General features: G+C 43.9%; 1 protein-coding gene across 2 annotated transcripts in view; it reads right to left on the bottom strand.

Moving 5' to 3' along the window:
- LOC108058261 (band 4.1-like protein 4) overlaps window positions 1–16,454 on the bottom strand; it is a 63,369-nt gene that overhangs the window by 7,729 nt on the left and 39,186 nt on the right. Inside the window, exons 3-15 of one of the 2 annotated variants that reach the window (XM_070216514.1) lie at window positions 14,222–14,326; window positions 13,751–13,875; window positions 12,100–12,197; window positions 11,272–11,480; window positions 10,292–10,444; window positions 8,889–9,061; window positions 7,055–7,291; window positions 5,070–5,534; window positions 3,928–4,326; window positions 3,571–3,855; window positions 3,325–3,462; window positions 3,112–3,258; window positions 2,610–2,736 (exon numbers count right to left, since the gene is read on the bottom strand). In XM_070216514.1, coding sequence (XP_070072615.1) covers window positions 2,610–2,736; window positions 3,112–3,258; window positions 3,325–3,462; window positions 3,571–3,855; window positions 3,928–4,326; window positions 5,070–5,534; window positions 7,055–7,291; window positions 8,889–9,061; window positions 10,292–10,444; window positions 11,272–11,480; window positions 12,100–12,197; window positions 13,751–13,875; window positions 14,222–14,326 — 2,661 coding nt within the window. Of the gene's footprint in view, window positions 1–1,472; window positions 2,737–3,111; window positions 3,259–3,324; window positions 3,463–3,570; window positions 3,856–3,927; window positions 4,327–5,069; window positions 5,535–7,054; window positions 7,292–8,888; window positions 9,062–10,291; window positions 10,445–11,271; window positions 11,481–12,099; window positions 12,198–13,750; window positions 13,876–14,221; window positions 14,327–16,454 lie in introns of both variants that reach the window. The other variant, XM_070216513.1, reaches the window with a different exon arrangement.

The following is a 16,454-nucleotide window of genomic DNA, read 5'->3' on the forward strand; positions in this document are numbered from 1 at the left end:
GACTTTAACAACCATTCGTTTTGTTAAAATTTTTTTTTGCTTTTATGAAAGACTTTTAAAAGTGAAAACCGTGTTAATTTTTCTTTTCTCTTATTAAAATTAAGGAAGGGATTTTAATTGATTTCTTCAAAGAGATCATACTAAAAGAAAAAACGATCTGAGAGAAATGTCAAATATTTAGGAATCTTTATTTTTCCGAGTATAATTCGTCCTGCCGCAGGACCCCGTGTTTGGCATATTCCTTGGGCTGCCTTTGCCTGTGCTTTTGCCTTTGCCTTTGCCCCTTGCTGTGCTGTCATAATTTTTGATTTGCTTGTTTTATTTGATGTCCTTGCTGATGTCGTTGCTTTGGCTGCCATTTCAGGCGTAGTCGTCGTTCCTTGGCCCGCTCCTAAGCTTCTACTACCCAGCTTCCCAGCTTAGGAAAAACAATTTTGCAAAATTTATTTTATAGCAAAATTATGCCAAACATTTGGAAAATGTTTCTATGTACTCCCCGTTGTTGTTTCTCCAGCCGTTTGGGAAATGTGGATATATATATGTGGGGGATATCCACACACATGCGTGTGACCCGCTTGGAAGCTGGCCCAGAATTTATTTTAGAATCGTAAGTATTTCTGCTCTCGTGCCATCAACTTTGGCTGAAATTATTTGCTCGGGAGGTCCTGTCTGTTGTATAAACTTGGATAATGTAGCGCAAATAGTTGCTTATTATTTATTCTCTTTTATTGCTGCTGGCCAAGGCAGAACTCAACCATTGTCTTGGCCCGGCTCTTTATGGCCTTTTATTTTTCGGGTAATTTATTTGTGCTCCGGCAGAAATTAGTTGGAATATTTCAGTTGTTAATTAGGCATGCGTGAAATTGGGCAAAGTTTTGCCTGGCTTTTGAGTTGCGAGTTGGGAATATGGGCTAGACATATGGCAAAGATTCAGTGAACTATTTTCGCTCCTTCAAAAAGTGGCTTTCTCACGCCTTAAATTTGAGTTAATTAAATTTCTGTGTAACCCGCAGCAAAGTTTACGGTTTTCGATAGGAGAGTCCTTTGGGTGGGTTGGAGTTGGAGTGTATGTGTGCGATAAGGATTCCTCATTTCGGGCAAGTCCCGTCCCACCCTCGTTCTTACGAAATAATCAACATAAAAGCTTCGGTTACTTATTACACTTGTGCAAATACTAGACTAGAGAGTCGGGTCTCTAGCGCTCTTTAGAAATACAAACCGAAAATGGGGGAGGAGATGGGGTATACGTATCATGCCATACAGACTAAGTACTTGGAACCTACGAACTGGGGATGCGATAATGCCAGTGAAATACGGATTCAATTAAGGCGCGGAACACAAACATGCAACACAACACAATGGAGTGGCAAACGAAAGACAAGTTGCACAAACTGAAGAGAGGAGCTGGGATCCCCATCAACAACATTCAACATTCAACATCGACATGCGACAGGTTTGCACTTCGTACTCACAGTTGGCGGCGAAATCTCGGGGACGACGGGAACGGAAACGGGAAGGGGCACAGATGCCGAGGCATTCTGGCCATGTTGCAGATACACTAATGGACCGCCCGACTGACGCGGCTGCTGGACAATGGGCGGCGATGATGAGGAGGCAGCTGAAGTTGAAGGAGCTCCTGCGGCGGCTCCTTTGTCGAACTGATAGTACATGACGTCGGTGGCGGGCGCCGTTCCTCCGTAGAGCGGCGGAGGAGGTGGCGGCGGATCGGCGGTCTGCGAACCAGAGATGTGGTAAGGGGAACCCCCCGTAGCTGCTCCTCCTCCCGGCATCTGCGGCATCTTGTAGTTGTATATGTAGGGCCTTTCGTACTCTCCGCCATGTATGTAGGACAAGAAGAGATCCGACTTGGCTGGCTGCAGGCCAAAGCCTCCTCCTCCTCCCCCGGAGGAGACCTGACCTGACCTCTGACCCAAGGGACGATTGTGGCCCGCTCCCGAAACACTGCTGCTGGCATAGTGCAGGGGATAGCAGCCCGCCTGGGTTAGCTGGGAGTTACCTCCCGTGAGGAGCTGCGTCTTGGTGAGACTCTGCCCCGAGAGCCTCCTGGTGGGCACCCCGATATCCGACTTGGCATCCCGCCGCTTCACATGCGACACCTGCGTCGAGGGACCCTGGTAGTAGTACGGCGATGCCGGATTGCTGGGCCACTCCACAAAGCTGCGCTGCCGGCTGAAAGCACCACCACCATGGGAACCACCCGGACCACCACCATTACCAGAGGTTATTCCCGTGTTCCCGACCAGATTGCTAATGCTGCCCCCCGCCACTCCACCCGCCACGCCCCTGGAGCTCCTGGCCAGCGCATTGTTCAGGCTGAACTTGTACTGGTTGTTCTCGAAGGTCGTGTAGTGGAGCAGCCGGTTGGCCGGCGAGTTAGTAGCACTACTGGGATTTGGATTCTGATTCGAATTCGAGTTCGGATTGGAGTTAGTCGAGCTGGAACTGTGGACGGGAGCCAGGCCCGAGGAGCTCTGGGAGCCCGGGTTAGTGGATGATGGCGAGGAGGTGGCGTATTTGTAGGTGCTCTTCTGATTCTGGCGCTGCTGCTGGGCGAACAGCGAACGCTGCTGCTGCTGCTGGTTACTCACGGTCTGCTGCATCAGGTTGTTGTACGTCCCGCCGCCGCCCCCCGTGGCACTGCCCCCCGACTTCCGGTGCGATCCGCTCGAGGCGCCGGAGGATTTGTTGGTGCCGTAGCGAGTGCTGTCGCTGGATCTGTCGGTTAAAGGGGGGTTAAAGGGGGATTAAGTATTAAGTTGGTGGATATCGAATATTTAGAGAACAAATATTTTATAACGTAAAGTAAATGGGGCATTATATAAATATCTCAAAGGTGGGCTAAAAGGGAATTTAGTATTTAGTTGGTTGAAATCAAATATTCACAGAGCAAATAGTTAAGAAAATCCGAAAAATCTATTTCTTTCGGTTAGAGGAGGATTAAAATTTTAGTTCGTTAAAATTAAATATTTTCAGATCAAATATTTTAGAAAATTCGAAGTAATACATTTTTTTTTTTAAAACTTTGCTTTATTTTTGAATTGGCCAAATTTCTAGAATTAAAAAAAATTTAATAAACCTCATATATCTCACCTTTCCGATGAATATGCATAGTCCTGATCAGCTCCCAGTCCCGAGTCAGTGTGCTCATGGGAAACGCGAAGAGCTGAGTTCTCCAAGGGACTCAGATTAGAGCCAGTGGGTGAGATAAAGTCACCCATGCTCATGCTGGACATCATTCTACAGACCAAACCATCATGAATCATAAATATAAACTCATTTTTAGAAAAAGTTCCCAGGCCTTACCTAACTAAACCATTATTCCTTTCACACTCCCTTGACGAAATAGTGCTGGCCGATCGTATGGAACCATTTTTGGGCGCATGTCCTCCGGTGCCAGGACCTCCGTTGGCTTCGTGTGGATGCGAGCTTTGATAGTAAAGTCTACAATTATATACATGGGTTAAGTACGAGATGATATAAATGAGAAAGAAAAACTAAAGAAGAGACCCCCACCTTTTAATTATAATCTAAGGATCTAAAGATACTTACCCCCTAATGCGATCCACACGATTCCTGGCCTGACCCGTATTACCCGATCCACTGCCATTGGTGATGGTGTTGCCCGATCCCGTGCTCTTGGCTCCCACGCTGCTCTTGCTGTTGCTCTTGTGGATCTTCAGGTTGGAATTGGACCTCTTCGAAGTGGTCTCCACCACCGTGTAGGGGATCTCCCTCAGCTGCTGCTCCGACATGCCCTCCGTGTCCACCAAGTCGAATTGTAGGTGCTTCGCCAGCTCACTGTTCCACATGCGACTGCGCGATTCCGATGGTGATCTAAAGAAATAATTATAAAAAATTTAAAAAAAATTATAAGATAAATCTTATTAATTAGTTTGTTCTACTCACTTATTCTTTCGATGCCTCCTCGACTTGTGGTGCGAATGGGTGTCCGAGTGGCTATCGTTGCTGTGGAGACTCCTTGCCACCATGCTGCTCTTGGAAACTGCCGCCTGTTGCACCGAACTCTGGCCCAAACTGGCCTCCGCCTGGCGCCTCTGCACCTCCCGCCACTGGGATGTGGAATCTATCAGCTCGGCACTGCCACTCCTCATCGAGGAGCTGCGATGACCAGAGTAGCTGCGTCCCCTTGTGCTATCGTGATCCGATCCTCCGGCCGAATCCCTTCGGTGCCGATGCGATCTGCGGTGCTTGCGATGATGCGAACGCCCTGATCTTCCCGAGCGACCTGATCCCCTGGAGAGCTCGCTTTCGTTATCGGAGGTGCGACGATGACGGTGCTTATGCCTAAAAAAATAAGAATTAGTATTAGAAAAAACCAAGATCTCTGGCGATAAGATCATTAGGCAAATTATATATTTCATATTTTTACGCCAGAAAACAGTGACTTTCTCATTTTTAAACCCAATAATATCTTTTCCGATAAGATACGTATAAAAATTGGGAAATTCGATCTTCCCCGATAAGATAAACGATCCAATTTAATAAGTAAACATTCACTTTAATCCCGGCACTCAAACTAGGCGCATGCTTACGGATGTCCAAGTCGATAGGGTTTACTGGGGCTCAAAAAGTCACATTTACTAGACTGGTTGGGCTCTATCTTAACCTTTTCAGGGACACTATCAGAGTTATTTAACAGTTGATGGCTTTAATTCGCCTAGTACGATAAAGTATGCACGCGTCACATTTATCTAGTTTTTTTTCTATCGGAGTTTTAGAATATGTAGATGACTTTTGGGAAGGTCAAACTTGGGTCCAAGGTCTATTAAATGAAATAATCTCTCTTGATGGGCAAGGAATTTGCATATCACTACTATATTTAAATTTAAAGGTTTATGAAGGAAATTTAAGACTTTTCTTTATGATTTTATCTAATGTTTGGTGTGTTTTCAAGATCTAAAAAATATGTAATTGATTTATCTGAATATAGATATAAAAATATTACTAAGAATGTTTTCTATTATTTTATCTAAGGTTTTCCCGTTCTAAAAATATTTATTAAAAATATTTTAATCATCATTACTTACTTCCTAGTCGACCTCGAGTCGTTGGAGGAGTGGCTCTCCACGGAACTGGAGCGGTACCGCTGCTGCTGATGGGAGGCGGATGAGGAGCTGGCCCGCTGCCGCTGGTGGTGCGTGGAGGAGGAGGTGGCCCCAGCCCCTCCCGACGACGACTGGTGGTGCGGATGGTGGCTAGTTCCATGGCCGTGACTGTGGTGGCTGTGGTGGTGGTGCAGCCCTCCTCCCGCCGTACTGGCGGATCTCACGGATCGCGGACTCGAGGGATTGTGGCCGAAGAGGCTCCTCTGCTGGGATCTCGGCCAAGGAGCACTCCTTGTACTCCGCGGGGAGTCCGGTGTCTGCAGGTTGCCCCCGCTGTTGTTGTTGTAGCTGCTGGAGTTGTTGTTCTGCTGCTGCTGCTGATGGCAAGGTCTTATCCCCAAGCTAGTGGGTATACTGTAGGTGGAGCGATAGGGACTGTCGTAGTTGCTTTAGAGGGGGGAAAAACGAACGAAGAAATAGATTAAAGGCGGGGGATCAGTCAGCGCGATCTCGCATTATTTTGCCATAAATTTAAATTGTTTAACATAAACGTTGATTAAAGTCCTCTGCGGCCTGGAAGGCCATTTAGGCTGTCCAATTCGATCTGGGGAGGCTGGAACCCCAGATTCCCTTTCCCTCCTACCAATCCAGCAATCCACCAAGATCGACACAGACAAATAATGCGCGTGTGCAAAATTGAGTAATTGCCGCACTGGCAATCAGCGGGCAATCATTTCGTAGTCTCAGGAGTTCGGTATACCAGATTCCAGATCACAGATCGCAGCAGATCCCAGAAAACCCAGAACGTGCCTGGTGATTTATGCTCCCTGGGATCTGCAGTGATTGGCCTGATGTTTGGGCTTCTCTTTGTTTGCAAATGATAAATGACGCGGGCTATTTGCTCATCTCATGCCAGTCCCTGTCCAGGAATCCAGCCATCCAGCTATCCAGCGATTACGATTGGCTTCTATTACCTTATTTAGAGCCTCACCTGAGCGTGTAATTTATGCACGGATGGTGGGCAAACACTTACACTGGACAGGTCTCGGGAAAACGGTCTCTGGTAATTGTCTAATTTGGTGTGGTTTTCTTCTTTAGATACAACTGAAAGTATGCACTCCCCTACTGCTTTTAGCATGACTCAATTTCTGCCAAAAAACATCCATGATTTTTATTTGGCCATATAATTTGATGTTTGCAGCCATAAAACATTTAATAAATGCTGCGTCTAGACAATGTAACTGCCTCCGAAATGGCAACTAAATGGATTTTGAACACGAATTCGAAACAGAAACAGAGAATCGAGTGCCCGAGGGCACTTGAGACGGAACAAAAGTAAAGGAGCATATCTATCCATCCTGTTTGTCCTGTCAAACGCAAGCGGAAAAGCGGAAAAAGGCGGAAAAGGGCGAAGGGTCTTGATGAAGTGCTCCGGCTGCATTCCTTTCAAATTGAACCCGGCGATTCCGAATGGCAATAGCAATATATATATTTTTTGGAAAATTAAAAAGAGATCAAAGGCGGCTGCTCTCCCACATAAGAGCCACATGAGAGCTCTTATGGCCTGCACACAAAAAAAATTCGATATGAAAAAGGATCAATTCTATCTTATTTCATATCAATAATAAAACGATATGAAGTATAAACCAAATTTAGTATTTTTAGAACAGAGAATATAAAATAAGATAAAAATAAACTTTTTCATATCGTTTTGACCTTTAAGAAATATAAAATTAACCTGCACATATCAATTTGATCTTCTTCCAACTTTTTTTCTGTGTGCCTTTGGCTACCAAAAATGATTACTAAAAAGCAAAAAGGACTTGGGCCAAAAAAAGGACAACTACATGCGTCAAAGGAAGCAGCTGCCGTATATAAATGGGCAAAGTGCAGACTGGGGTACTCTACACATGGGTAAATCAAAACTTTTGTGCGCGGAATGAAAACAAATGATGGGCTGTACTCACTTGGAGATGGTGCCCATGCCGGGCTGAGGCAGTGGCCTGTTGCCCATGTGGCTGCCTCCTAATCCTCCCGCTCCACTTCCTTGGCCATTCCCATTTCCATTCCCATTTCCACTCCCATTGCCGTTGAAAAAGTCATCAATCACGCGGCGCGGCTGGCGTTTCGAGGGAGTTCGGGTGAAGGCTGGCGGAGATCGTCCGGCGGAGAGTGCATCCTTCTCCGTTTGCTTGTCCGGGCGACTTTTTGGTTGAGTTACGGGTTCGGGTTCGGGTTTGGCAGACATGCGGTGTTTGGTTGGTTGGGCAACATAAAAGTAGGCATAAAGGCGTCCAAAAATATTAACAACCAAATGGGGGAAATGCCGAAAAAAAATCATAGAAGACGCTAATAATGAACAGTGAACCATAAAAAGGTTGTAAAACACACACACAAACAGTAAAATAAAGCCCGAGTAACTGGCAAACTTTCATTTGTTTCTCAAATTAAAAACGTTCTGCTCTTGGGGCGGTCATAAAATGAGCCGACGACGCCCCTAAAATAAAAACTTTTCTTCTATTTTTTCGTTGGCCACTAGAAATGGTTTGCCAGCCAAGTTAATAGTTTCACTGAGTTACGGTTGGACTCCACGTGGACTCCATTTTGGGCAGGATGATAGGATGGCGGGTAGCAAGAAAGTTTACCGCAGCAACTAAATGGTCAGCCGCAGTCACCGCAAATGTCCAGTCATAAACATGAAGGACCTGGAGCCCCGGAATCCCCTGAATCCCCCCTGAAAACCCCTCGATTCCCTGCCACATTCGTCATGCACAATTGCCTGCATTTGGTGAGCCAAGTTGGCTTAGAGCCGCCTTTTCGCAGAAAGTCATTAGTGGGCTTTGCACTCGAGTTGCTTTTTGGCTGGCTGCCTGGAGGCCCCCTAATCCCCATCCCCCTACCCATTCGAGTTCCCTCTGCAGATCCGACATTTTTATTGGACTTCCAATTAGTTGACCATGCAGGCGATGGCGTAAACTTGATCTATGAACACTGCTTGGGTTGCACTGCTTCGGGTGAATCGGGCATTTGGCATCTGGCTGCCTGCTTCTGTTTGGCTTTGACTTCGACTTTGGCTTACGCTTTTGGCCAGAGATGAGTTCTAATTGGTTCGGCGGGAAACTCGAGGAGCTGACATGCGAACTGGGTTCATTTTCGCGTTTTCAGGAGGTCTTCTACGAAACTGGAGTGGCTCTTGATTAGGTCCCGACTTTAAGAGCAGGATTTATAAAATCAGAAAATAGTAGGTATCTCTAACTGTCCTTATACCATTTTTACTTTCAATTTTCTTTATATACAATTAGGAAAAAATTTCTAAGAAATTTTAAAAAATTTTAAATAGAATTATAAAATATTGAAATAATTTTCCCTTTTAATAAGATTTTATCTAGTCCTATATCCCCCGCCATAATTTAAGATAAATAGACCCTTGGAATGCCCCTTACATTCCATCTATCCTCTTCAGAACCAGCTTGTCCGTTCACTTGTCCGTCCGTTTCTAGAGCCCAGCCCCATTCGTCCACTTGAGCTGCCCCTTAATGAGCTAATCACATGAGGTGCTTTTCGGGGCCAGGAATTGAACTCGAGTGTCTGGGCCATTGGAATTTGTTACGTCTTAATTGGCTGCGCTTTTGGGCTTGGCCAATAAATTAGGCAGTGCAGTGCAGACCGGAGGGGTTTATCTTTTTGCGGTTTCGGTTTTACAACTCCATCTGATGGGCGGGGCACACACGACTGCACCCACAGGAACTTCCTGGAGAGGAGTACCTGGTTCACCTGGTTAGTTTCCATAGTTTCACTCACCTGTGCCTGAAGCGCGAACCCAGTTGGAACAAATCGGCGGCATGCGACTGCGAACTGGGCAGGGGGGCCACTCGCACCTGCCTGAAGAAGGCATGATGCTCCACGCAGCATCGCCACAAGTGTTTGCAGGCCGATTTGCGAGGCGTCTCGAATCCGTAGGTGCTCAGCTCGTTCTGGGGAGGAGAAAAACAGAATCCAATCGCAGAGGTGTGATAAGCACAAGAGTCGAGTCACGATGGGAACCGAGAACTGTGAACTGGGAACTGGAAACTCAACTGGGACATGCCGACAAAGGAGGCGGACTGACTGACTGAATGAATGCCCCTGTCGGTTTCGCCCCCTCCCATTACAAACTGTAAAGTGCTGGCCAAGGAAAAAAAAAGAAGCCGAAAATAAGGAAGGAAAAGGGAAAAATCAAGGCGAAAATGCTTAAGTTTCCGCCTTTTGTGCGCGTCAACTGGCTGGGAAACTTTTTTGATTATCAAAGCGTTAACACCCGAAAGTGTGCAACTTTCAGCAGCTTCGGTCATTCAGCGCCTTCTATCTGCTATATCCTATCTGCTACTAAAGCTACCAAGCTACCAAGCTACCAGCTACTTGTTGTCTAACGAGTCCTCCTACGCTCTCGGCTCCTGGCGCCACTTGATGCCGCTGACAGCCAAAAGTTGTCGCCATAAGGAGCACACAGAAAAATTGGCGACACTGCAAAATGGGAATAAGAAATTGAAGGCAGTTGAAAGGGGGTGCAGAAGATGGGATACCCTAGAAGGATTAATAGAAGATCTTAACTGAGGGAAGGTTACCAAATTTTACTGAGTTTACTAATTCGCTAGCTAGTTTTGTAGCTTATACCTACATCTTCAACAATTTCGAAAAAGTATAACTGCAATTTGTTTGTCGTTATTAATACATATCGAAATGTAGAAGACATTTTTCAAATCGGTCCATTCATTAAAAAGTTATAAGTAATGAATGATATTAATGAAATTCAAGCAGTCCAAGCAGTAATGAATTATATTATTTTTTAATATATATAATTTCTGTAAAATAATGTATTTTGTAAATAAAATGATAAAGATGAAATTCTTGATTTTTTCTAAATTTTTCAGAGTCTTCCAAGAATTATGCCCAAACTATCCCAGCTGCCAAATACTTTCTTCGCAACTTTGTCATAGGTCTACTACCCTTTAGTGCTAACTTTCGACCATTCACTCGCGGAACGAACTGCAAATTGTAAAAAGCACTTGTCGGCAAACAAATTTATGGCTGGGATGGGATGGCCCAAGGATTGGGGATCTGGATCCACATCGTCACAGTGGCCATTGTCGTTTCGGGTTCCCCTTTTCCCGTTTCCAGTTACCAGTTACCAGCATTGTCGCGTTTTGGTGCGTTTGAGAATTTACATTTTTATCGCTTATCCTGAGCATAAAATAGCGTCCTTTATAATAAACTTTGGCAATGCGCGGCCAATAGTAATGAGCCACCGTCGTCTTGTTGCGCAGCACGACAATCCCGCTAGGAGTCAGGCCCAGAAAGTACTCCACGCTGTCCTCGCCCTGTGGGAAAATGCAGAGAAAGTATGAGGAAAATATAGGGAAAATGTAGAGGAAAATGAGAAACTTTGGCAAACAAAGGAGGCGAGCGGAAAAGTTCTCCTTTCGGCCATTGCAAAAAAATGTGTTAACAAGAAGAAAGTTTTCGCCCATTAGCAGCAGGCGGCATTTTTATGGATACCTCGTTCAGCCAGAAAAAGGAAGGCGAAATAAATGTAATTTCAGCTGTTAATTAAATTAAAAAGAAGGAGAGACCGGCAAAGCCTATAAAAGACGGCGTTCTGGCGCCGCGATAGTCAATGATTTGTGTCTATAAACAAACAGAAAAGGGGGTGGATATAGGCTTTATTATGGCACATACCAAATACCATACCACATGGAGTACAAGGGTTCGGGTTCGGGATCCCCAACCCCCACCCCCATCATATATGTGTATACAAACACAGCTGGTGATTTATTGAGGTTTGATATCAAAGTAAAGGGCAATAAAAAATGCAAATGAAGTGCCAACTTACGCAGCACAAAAGCGTAGACACACGAGACTTGCTTTTTGGGGGTACTCATTTCCCCATCCCCATCATTTGTGGGTCCCCCACCGAAATGTGAGCAAATGATTTATAATATTTGCCTTGAAATGAAATTAAACTTTGCATTTCCCTCTGACCCCTTTTATCCGGCTGGTTGAACGTTGAAGCCCGGCTGTCTGGTGAACCATCTGCGGTTTCAGAACTTTGCAACTTTGGGTCATATGGGGGAGTGCCCCATACCATATACCATATCAACAGATTCAGTTTGACACATGAGCAGCATCAGCACATCGCTTCACTTACCAAAACGGGATGCAGATCCACGCCGTACATATCATGCCATTTGACTTTGTCCAGATAGTTGAGCTCCGCACTGGAGGGCGACATTCCCTTCAGCTGCTGGTGGAGTTCGGAGACGCGGGTTTCCAGCTCGTTGCTCTGGTTGGGCAGCAGGCGGAACTCGGACACATAGCCCTTCGAGTGGCGCCGCTGATCGTAGTCACCAAGTTCAGCTGGGATACAGAATGATACAAATAGGATTATAAGATAGAAGTTATACTGAGATTAAGCTAAAATCCATATCACATAATCACTATTTTGCTCAAAACATTGGATATAATGGAGCAAATATGGAATGTCATATCTCGTTGAGCTCGTAATTCAATTAAATTTTTGATAATTTTTCGCAAAAAATCATGATATAAAAAATGTAAAAATTGGAAAAAGTTAAAATTTTTTAAATCATTTGGAAAGTGATAGGATTCAATATTTTAGGTTTTTAGATGAACAAAAAACTGCATCTTAAAGATTTGGGTTCCTTTTCGGACAAGTTACAGCAAAAAAACACCTACAAAATACCTATTTTTTTACCAAAATCCAAATTATCAACTAAAAACTTGAGTATTAAATCTAAAATTGTATTAAACTTGTTGTTGTTAGCTTTTGTAATCAAATTTCTTTACTAAAGATTGTGGCCTTGTTAAATATAATATAATTCTAAAGCACCCCCTTATAAGTGTCAAATATCCTTTGAGAAACTCAAATCAACAGAAAAACCTAAACATTACTTTTGTTTATTCTTCGTAATGGATTTTGTGACACCTGTGACTCACTGGGAATTCTGATACTTACATTGCACCACAAAGGCTCCCAATTCCGCCGCCAGTTCAAAGGCCACCGGCAGTCGTCCCTGCAGAACATCCTGTTTGACTTGCAGGAAAAGTTGATACCTGCAAATGACAAATTTCATTAGCCAACAAGAAGGACAAGAAACAAAAACCCGAAAACAAGTTAACAAGTGGGCAAACAGAATCTGGGCATAAAATTAGTTGATCCCCTCTTTTTTGGATGTGGATGTTTGTCCAGAACAAACAGTTCAGCCTGTCGACTTGTTGACTTTGGGCGTAACATGGAAATCATGAAACGAAACAAATAAAGGGCAGTCTGGTAGGCTGGCATCATATTTCACAATTATTTGCTAAAATCAAGAGCAGCTCGAGCTTCGAGTTTGCTGGATTAAGCCTTCCTATCCTGTCTGTTCGAAAATCCTGGAAATTTTCAACTTTGTCCTGTCCAAAGTCAATTGCCGTTTATTGTACGCCGCAGACTTTGTATAGCTAAAATAACACAATATTCTTTGGGCCCCAGTGCACTTCCAATAATGCATCGGCAATTGCATTGCCACGCCCCCATCATCATCGTTATCCAGCTGCCCCCTTTTCCACTTGGCCAGAAGTGCATTTCGATGCATTTATATGCGCTAATATTAGCAGTGGATTCAGCGGCAGTTGGCCAGGATTTGGATGATGTTTGGCCAATGGTTTCGCCCATCTCGCAATCGCCCGGCGAATGATTATGGCCAACGTGTCGTCGTATGGAGGGCCAATATTTGCACACACCAAATGCTTGATAAATGCTGCAATCGCCCCCAGGATAACCAGACACCAGGACATGCAGACACTCGATGAAAGCCATGGCCATGGTCACATTTCCATTTCCCCGGCACACTTTCCGCGCACATTTTCCCCTTGACATTTGCGACATTTGGCATTTTCCCTTCGGCCCCTTGGCCATTTCCCATTTTCCACCGGCGTTGTTTTAATTTATTTCGCTTGATGTGCGCGCATAAATGCATTAATTGCTCGATGCATTATCCATTAGTTGAGTGGGCAGCCGCAGTTCACAGTTTTCAACTCGTGCATCTCAATTCGCTTCATTTGTTGTTTATTGCATTATAATTATGCGTCTGTGTGTGCCTCAATTAACAAATTAAATTTGCCAAATTCAATTTACCGAATTTATGGCAGACCAAAAGTTGGGATGGCACAAATTAAATGCTTAAATGGTTAATGTGTATGGGCAGATGGAGGAAATATTGGTATCTAAATTAAAATTGTTTAAATCTGATCTTTAATTACCTCTTCAAATTTGGGATTTAATTTTCAATAATTTTATTTAAAATGTTTTTAGCCATAAACTAAAAAATGTAATAATTTTCTATACTGCTGTTTATCTACCCAAAAAAAACTTGATATGAAATGATGATCAATTTGATGTTATGTGGTATCAATTTTGACTTGATAAGCGGCATCTTAATCCGATATGCTCGAATCGTAAACAACAAGTTCTAAGTAGACCAGTTCGAATTTCGAATGGGTTTTTTCTCGTTCCCACTCTTGTAACTTAAACCTTAATATGATGTTATATAATATCCCTTTAACCTGTATTACATGGTAAAAACGACATGCGTATGTTTATTTTGTGGGTAGTAGTTTCTTCTCACCTGGTTATTTCTTCCAGCAGCTTGCAGGGATCCGCAGCATAGAACTTGACGCCGAAGTACAGGTCATAGGCATCCGACTTGGGCTTCAGTTGTCGCGAAATGCGCGACGCAGGATCCAGCCAGTGCTGTGGGAAGATAAATGAAAAGGGGGGATAAATTCAAGGGCTCACCACGGGGCGTATGAGCAACCAGGTGGCTGCACAAAGGTGAATGTGAATTTCAATGAAGCAAGGGCCAACGAAAGCGAAATTATATAACTTGCCCCCCGGCAACCAAGGGACACTCAAAGAGTTGCCTTTTTAGTCTGGCAGCTCGGCTTTTTGTTTTCATTTTTCAACGCGCCTGAATGAATTTCAATGAAAACGAAAATGAATTTGCCAAAACCAATAGGTTTGCCCAGCGGAAGCGGTCTCTTTTTTTTCTTTTCTACATTTTTTTACTACTTTTTCTAGCTTCACTCTACACACTTACCGTCTGATTCTCCTCGTCGATGTAACGTATGCCGAAGTATGAGGTCTCGATTAAATTGAGCCTGGCGAAGACGACATCCAGCAGAGCCTGGCCGGGCAAATCATCCTGAAAATAGACAAGAAAATTGCTGTTAAAACAGAGGGAGCACAGAGAGTCCTGGGGATAAGAACGGGGGGAAAGGCAGGAAGAAAGCAAAGGCAAACACTGGAAACACTGGCAAACTGTTGAGCCATTGAATGGCCACAGACACGGTCCTCGTTTTCCTCTTCCATTTCCATTTCGTCCTGCGGCCCCAGTTTTTCATCCGGTTGGCTAAGTCCTCTGCCGCCGACAAAAGTGAAAACTTCCCAGTGACAATTATTCAATTGGAAAATTGCTGCCTTTTTTGTGCGCCTCTGCTCCTCTGATAAAATAAAACGATGGAGATGGAGAGGGAAATAAGAAAATGCCCGAGCAAACAATTTATGGCAAATCGAAGGCGGCCAAAGTCGGGCAATCAACAATTTGGCTGTTGGTTTAATTTAATTTGTTAAAGCTTTAAAATGCCAATTCCCTCTTTTCTCGCCCCGTCTGTCTGTAGTGGCAATAATAAATTGAGTTTATTCTCCGGGGAGTTCGAGGCATCCTGGAATCTCCCCCAAAATCGCCCCCCAAAAAAGGTGGCCGCAGCTGCAGGAACCGCAAAAAGCACCCGAACTATGGCCGTGGGGCGTGCTATTGTTAACCGCAAAGGCAGCTGCCACGCCCCCTGTTTACCCCCGCCCCCTTTTTTCGGCAGATGATGCCGAAATCCTCCTCGATTGTCTGCAGTGTGTCTTCCTCTTTTTTTTTGTGTATTTTTATACCCTTGCAGAGGGTATTATGATTTCAGTCAGAAGTTTGCAACGCAGTGAAGGAGACGTCTCCGACCCCATAAAGTATATATATTCTTGATCAGCATCACAAGACGAGTCGATCTAGCCATGTCCGTCTGTCCGTCTGTCCGTCTGTCCGTCTGTCTGTCTGTCCGTCTGTCCGTCTGTCCGTCTGTCCGTCTGTCTGTTTCTACGCAAACTAGTCTCTCAGTTTTTGAGCTATCGGGACGAAACTTTCGCAAAAGTCTTCTTTCTATTGCAGGTAGTATATATGTCGGAGCCGACCGGATCGGACAACTATATCTTATAGCTCCCATAGGAAGGATCGGAAGAAAAAAACTTTAAAAAATTCTAGCTTCGGTGTTTTTTGAAATATTACCTTCTACTTTTGGGGATGTTATTTTTTAAATATTTCTGAATTTCGAATTAATTATTTAAAAAATCGGACTACTATATCATATAGCTACCATAGGAACGATCGGAAAATTAATGGAAAAGTAATAGGAAATAAATTCTAGCTTCTTTGGTTTTTATTGTATTATCTTCTACTCTAGGATATAACTCTTTTTAAATATTTCCGAATTTCAATTTTAATTTGATCAAAATCGGACGACTATATCATATAGCTGCCATAGGAACGATCGGAAAATTAATGAGAAATAATGAAATAATGAGAAATATTAGAAAATTGAACATTTTTGCGATTTGTTAATTAATAGGAATGATCTGCAAGGGTATATAAGCTTCGGCTGGCCGAAGCTAGCTTCCTTTCTTGTTTTATTTTGGAAACTGACCAGCAGACACTGACTTTTGCCTTTTGTTGTTTGTTCGACCCGCTGCCATGTTTTATTTATGGTATTTCTGCCTCGTCGAAGGATCCCTTTGGGGCCTGCACATTCACATCCATATCCACACACACATCATACACATCCACATCCTGCACACGGCATTTCTTTCCCCCTTTGCATGCATATTGGCCTGCTTTATTGTTGTTGCGTAATAAACTTAATGGCTGGCAAGTGTGAACACACTGGGATTCCGGCGGGAGTGGGAACCCGGTGTAACTGCCAGTTTACTCGCAACTTCGAGCTGAACTCGTTTTGAATTTATGTTAAACATTCTGCTGACCTCATGGTTTCGAGAACTGAGTCCCAGAAATCGAGCTGCTTAACTCGCCGTCTGGGAATTGTAAATGCCAAAAGATAGAGTCAGTGGAAGTGAGGATGGTGTAAATGTATATATTGCAAATGGTATTTGATATACATTGTTTCGAAATGTTTGTAAGATACTTATATTTATTTGGATGTTTTTCCGATTCCATAAAATAAGAATTGAAGAATTTGTAATCGAAACAGATTTTTTAAATGAATTTTGTTTGT

This window comes from Drosophila takahashii, chromosome 3R (genome assembly GCF_030179915.1).
Source record: "Drosophila takahashii strain IR98-3 E-12201 chromosome 3R, DtakHiC1v2, whole genome shotgun sequence".
NCBI classification, from domain to species: Eukaryota; Metazoa; Arthropoda; class Insecta; order Diptera; family Drosophilidae; genus Drosophila; species Drosophila takahashii.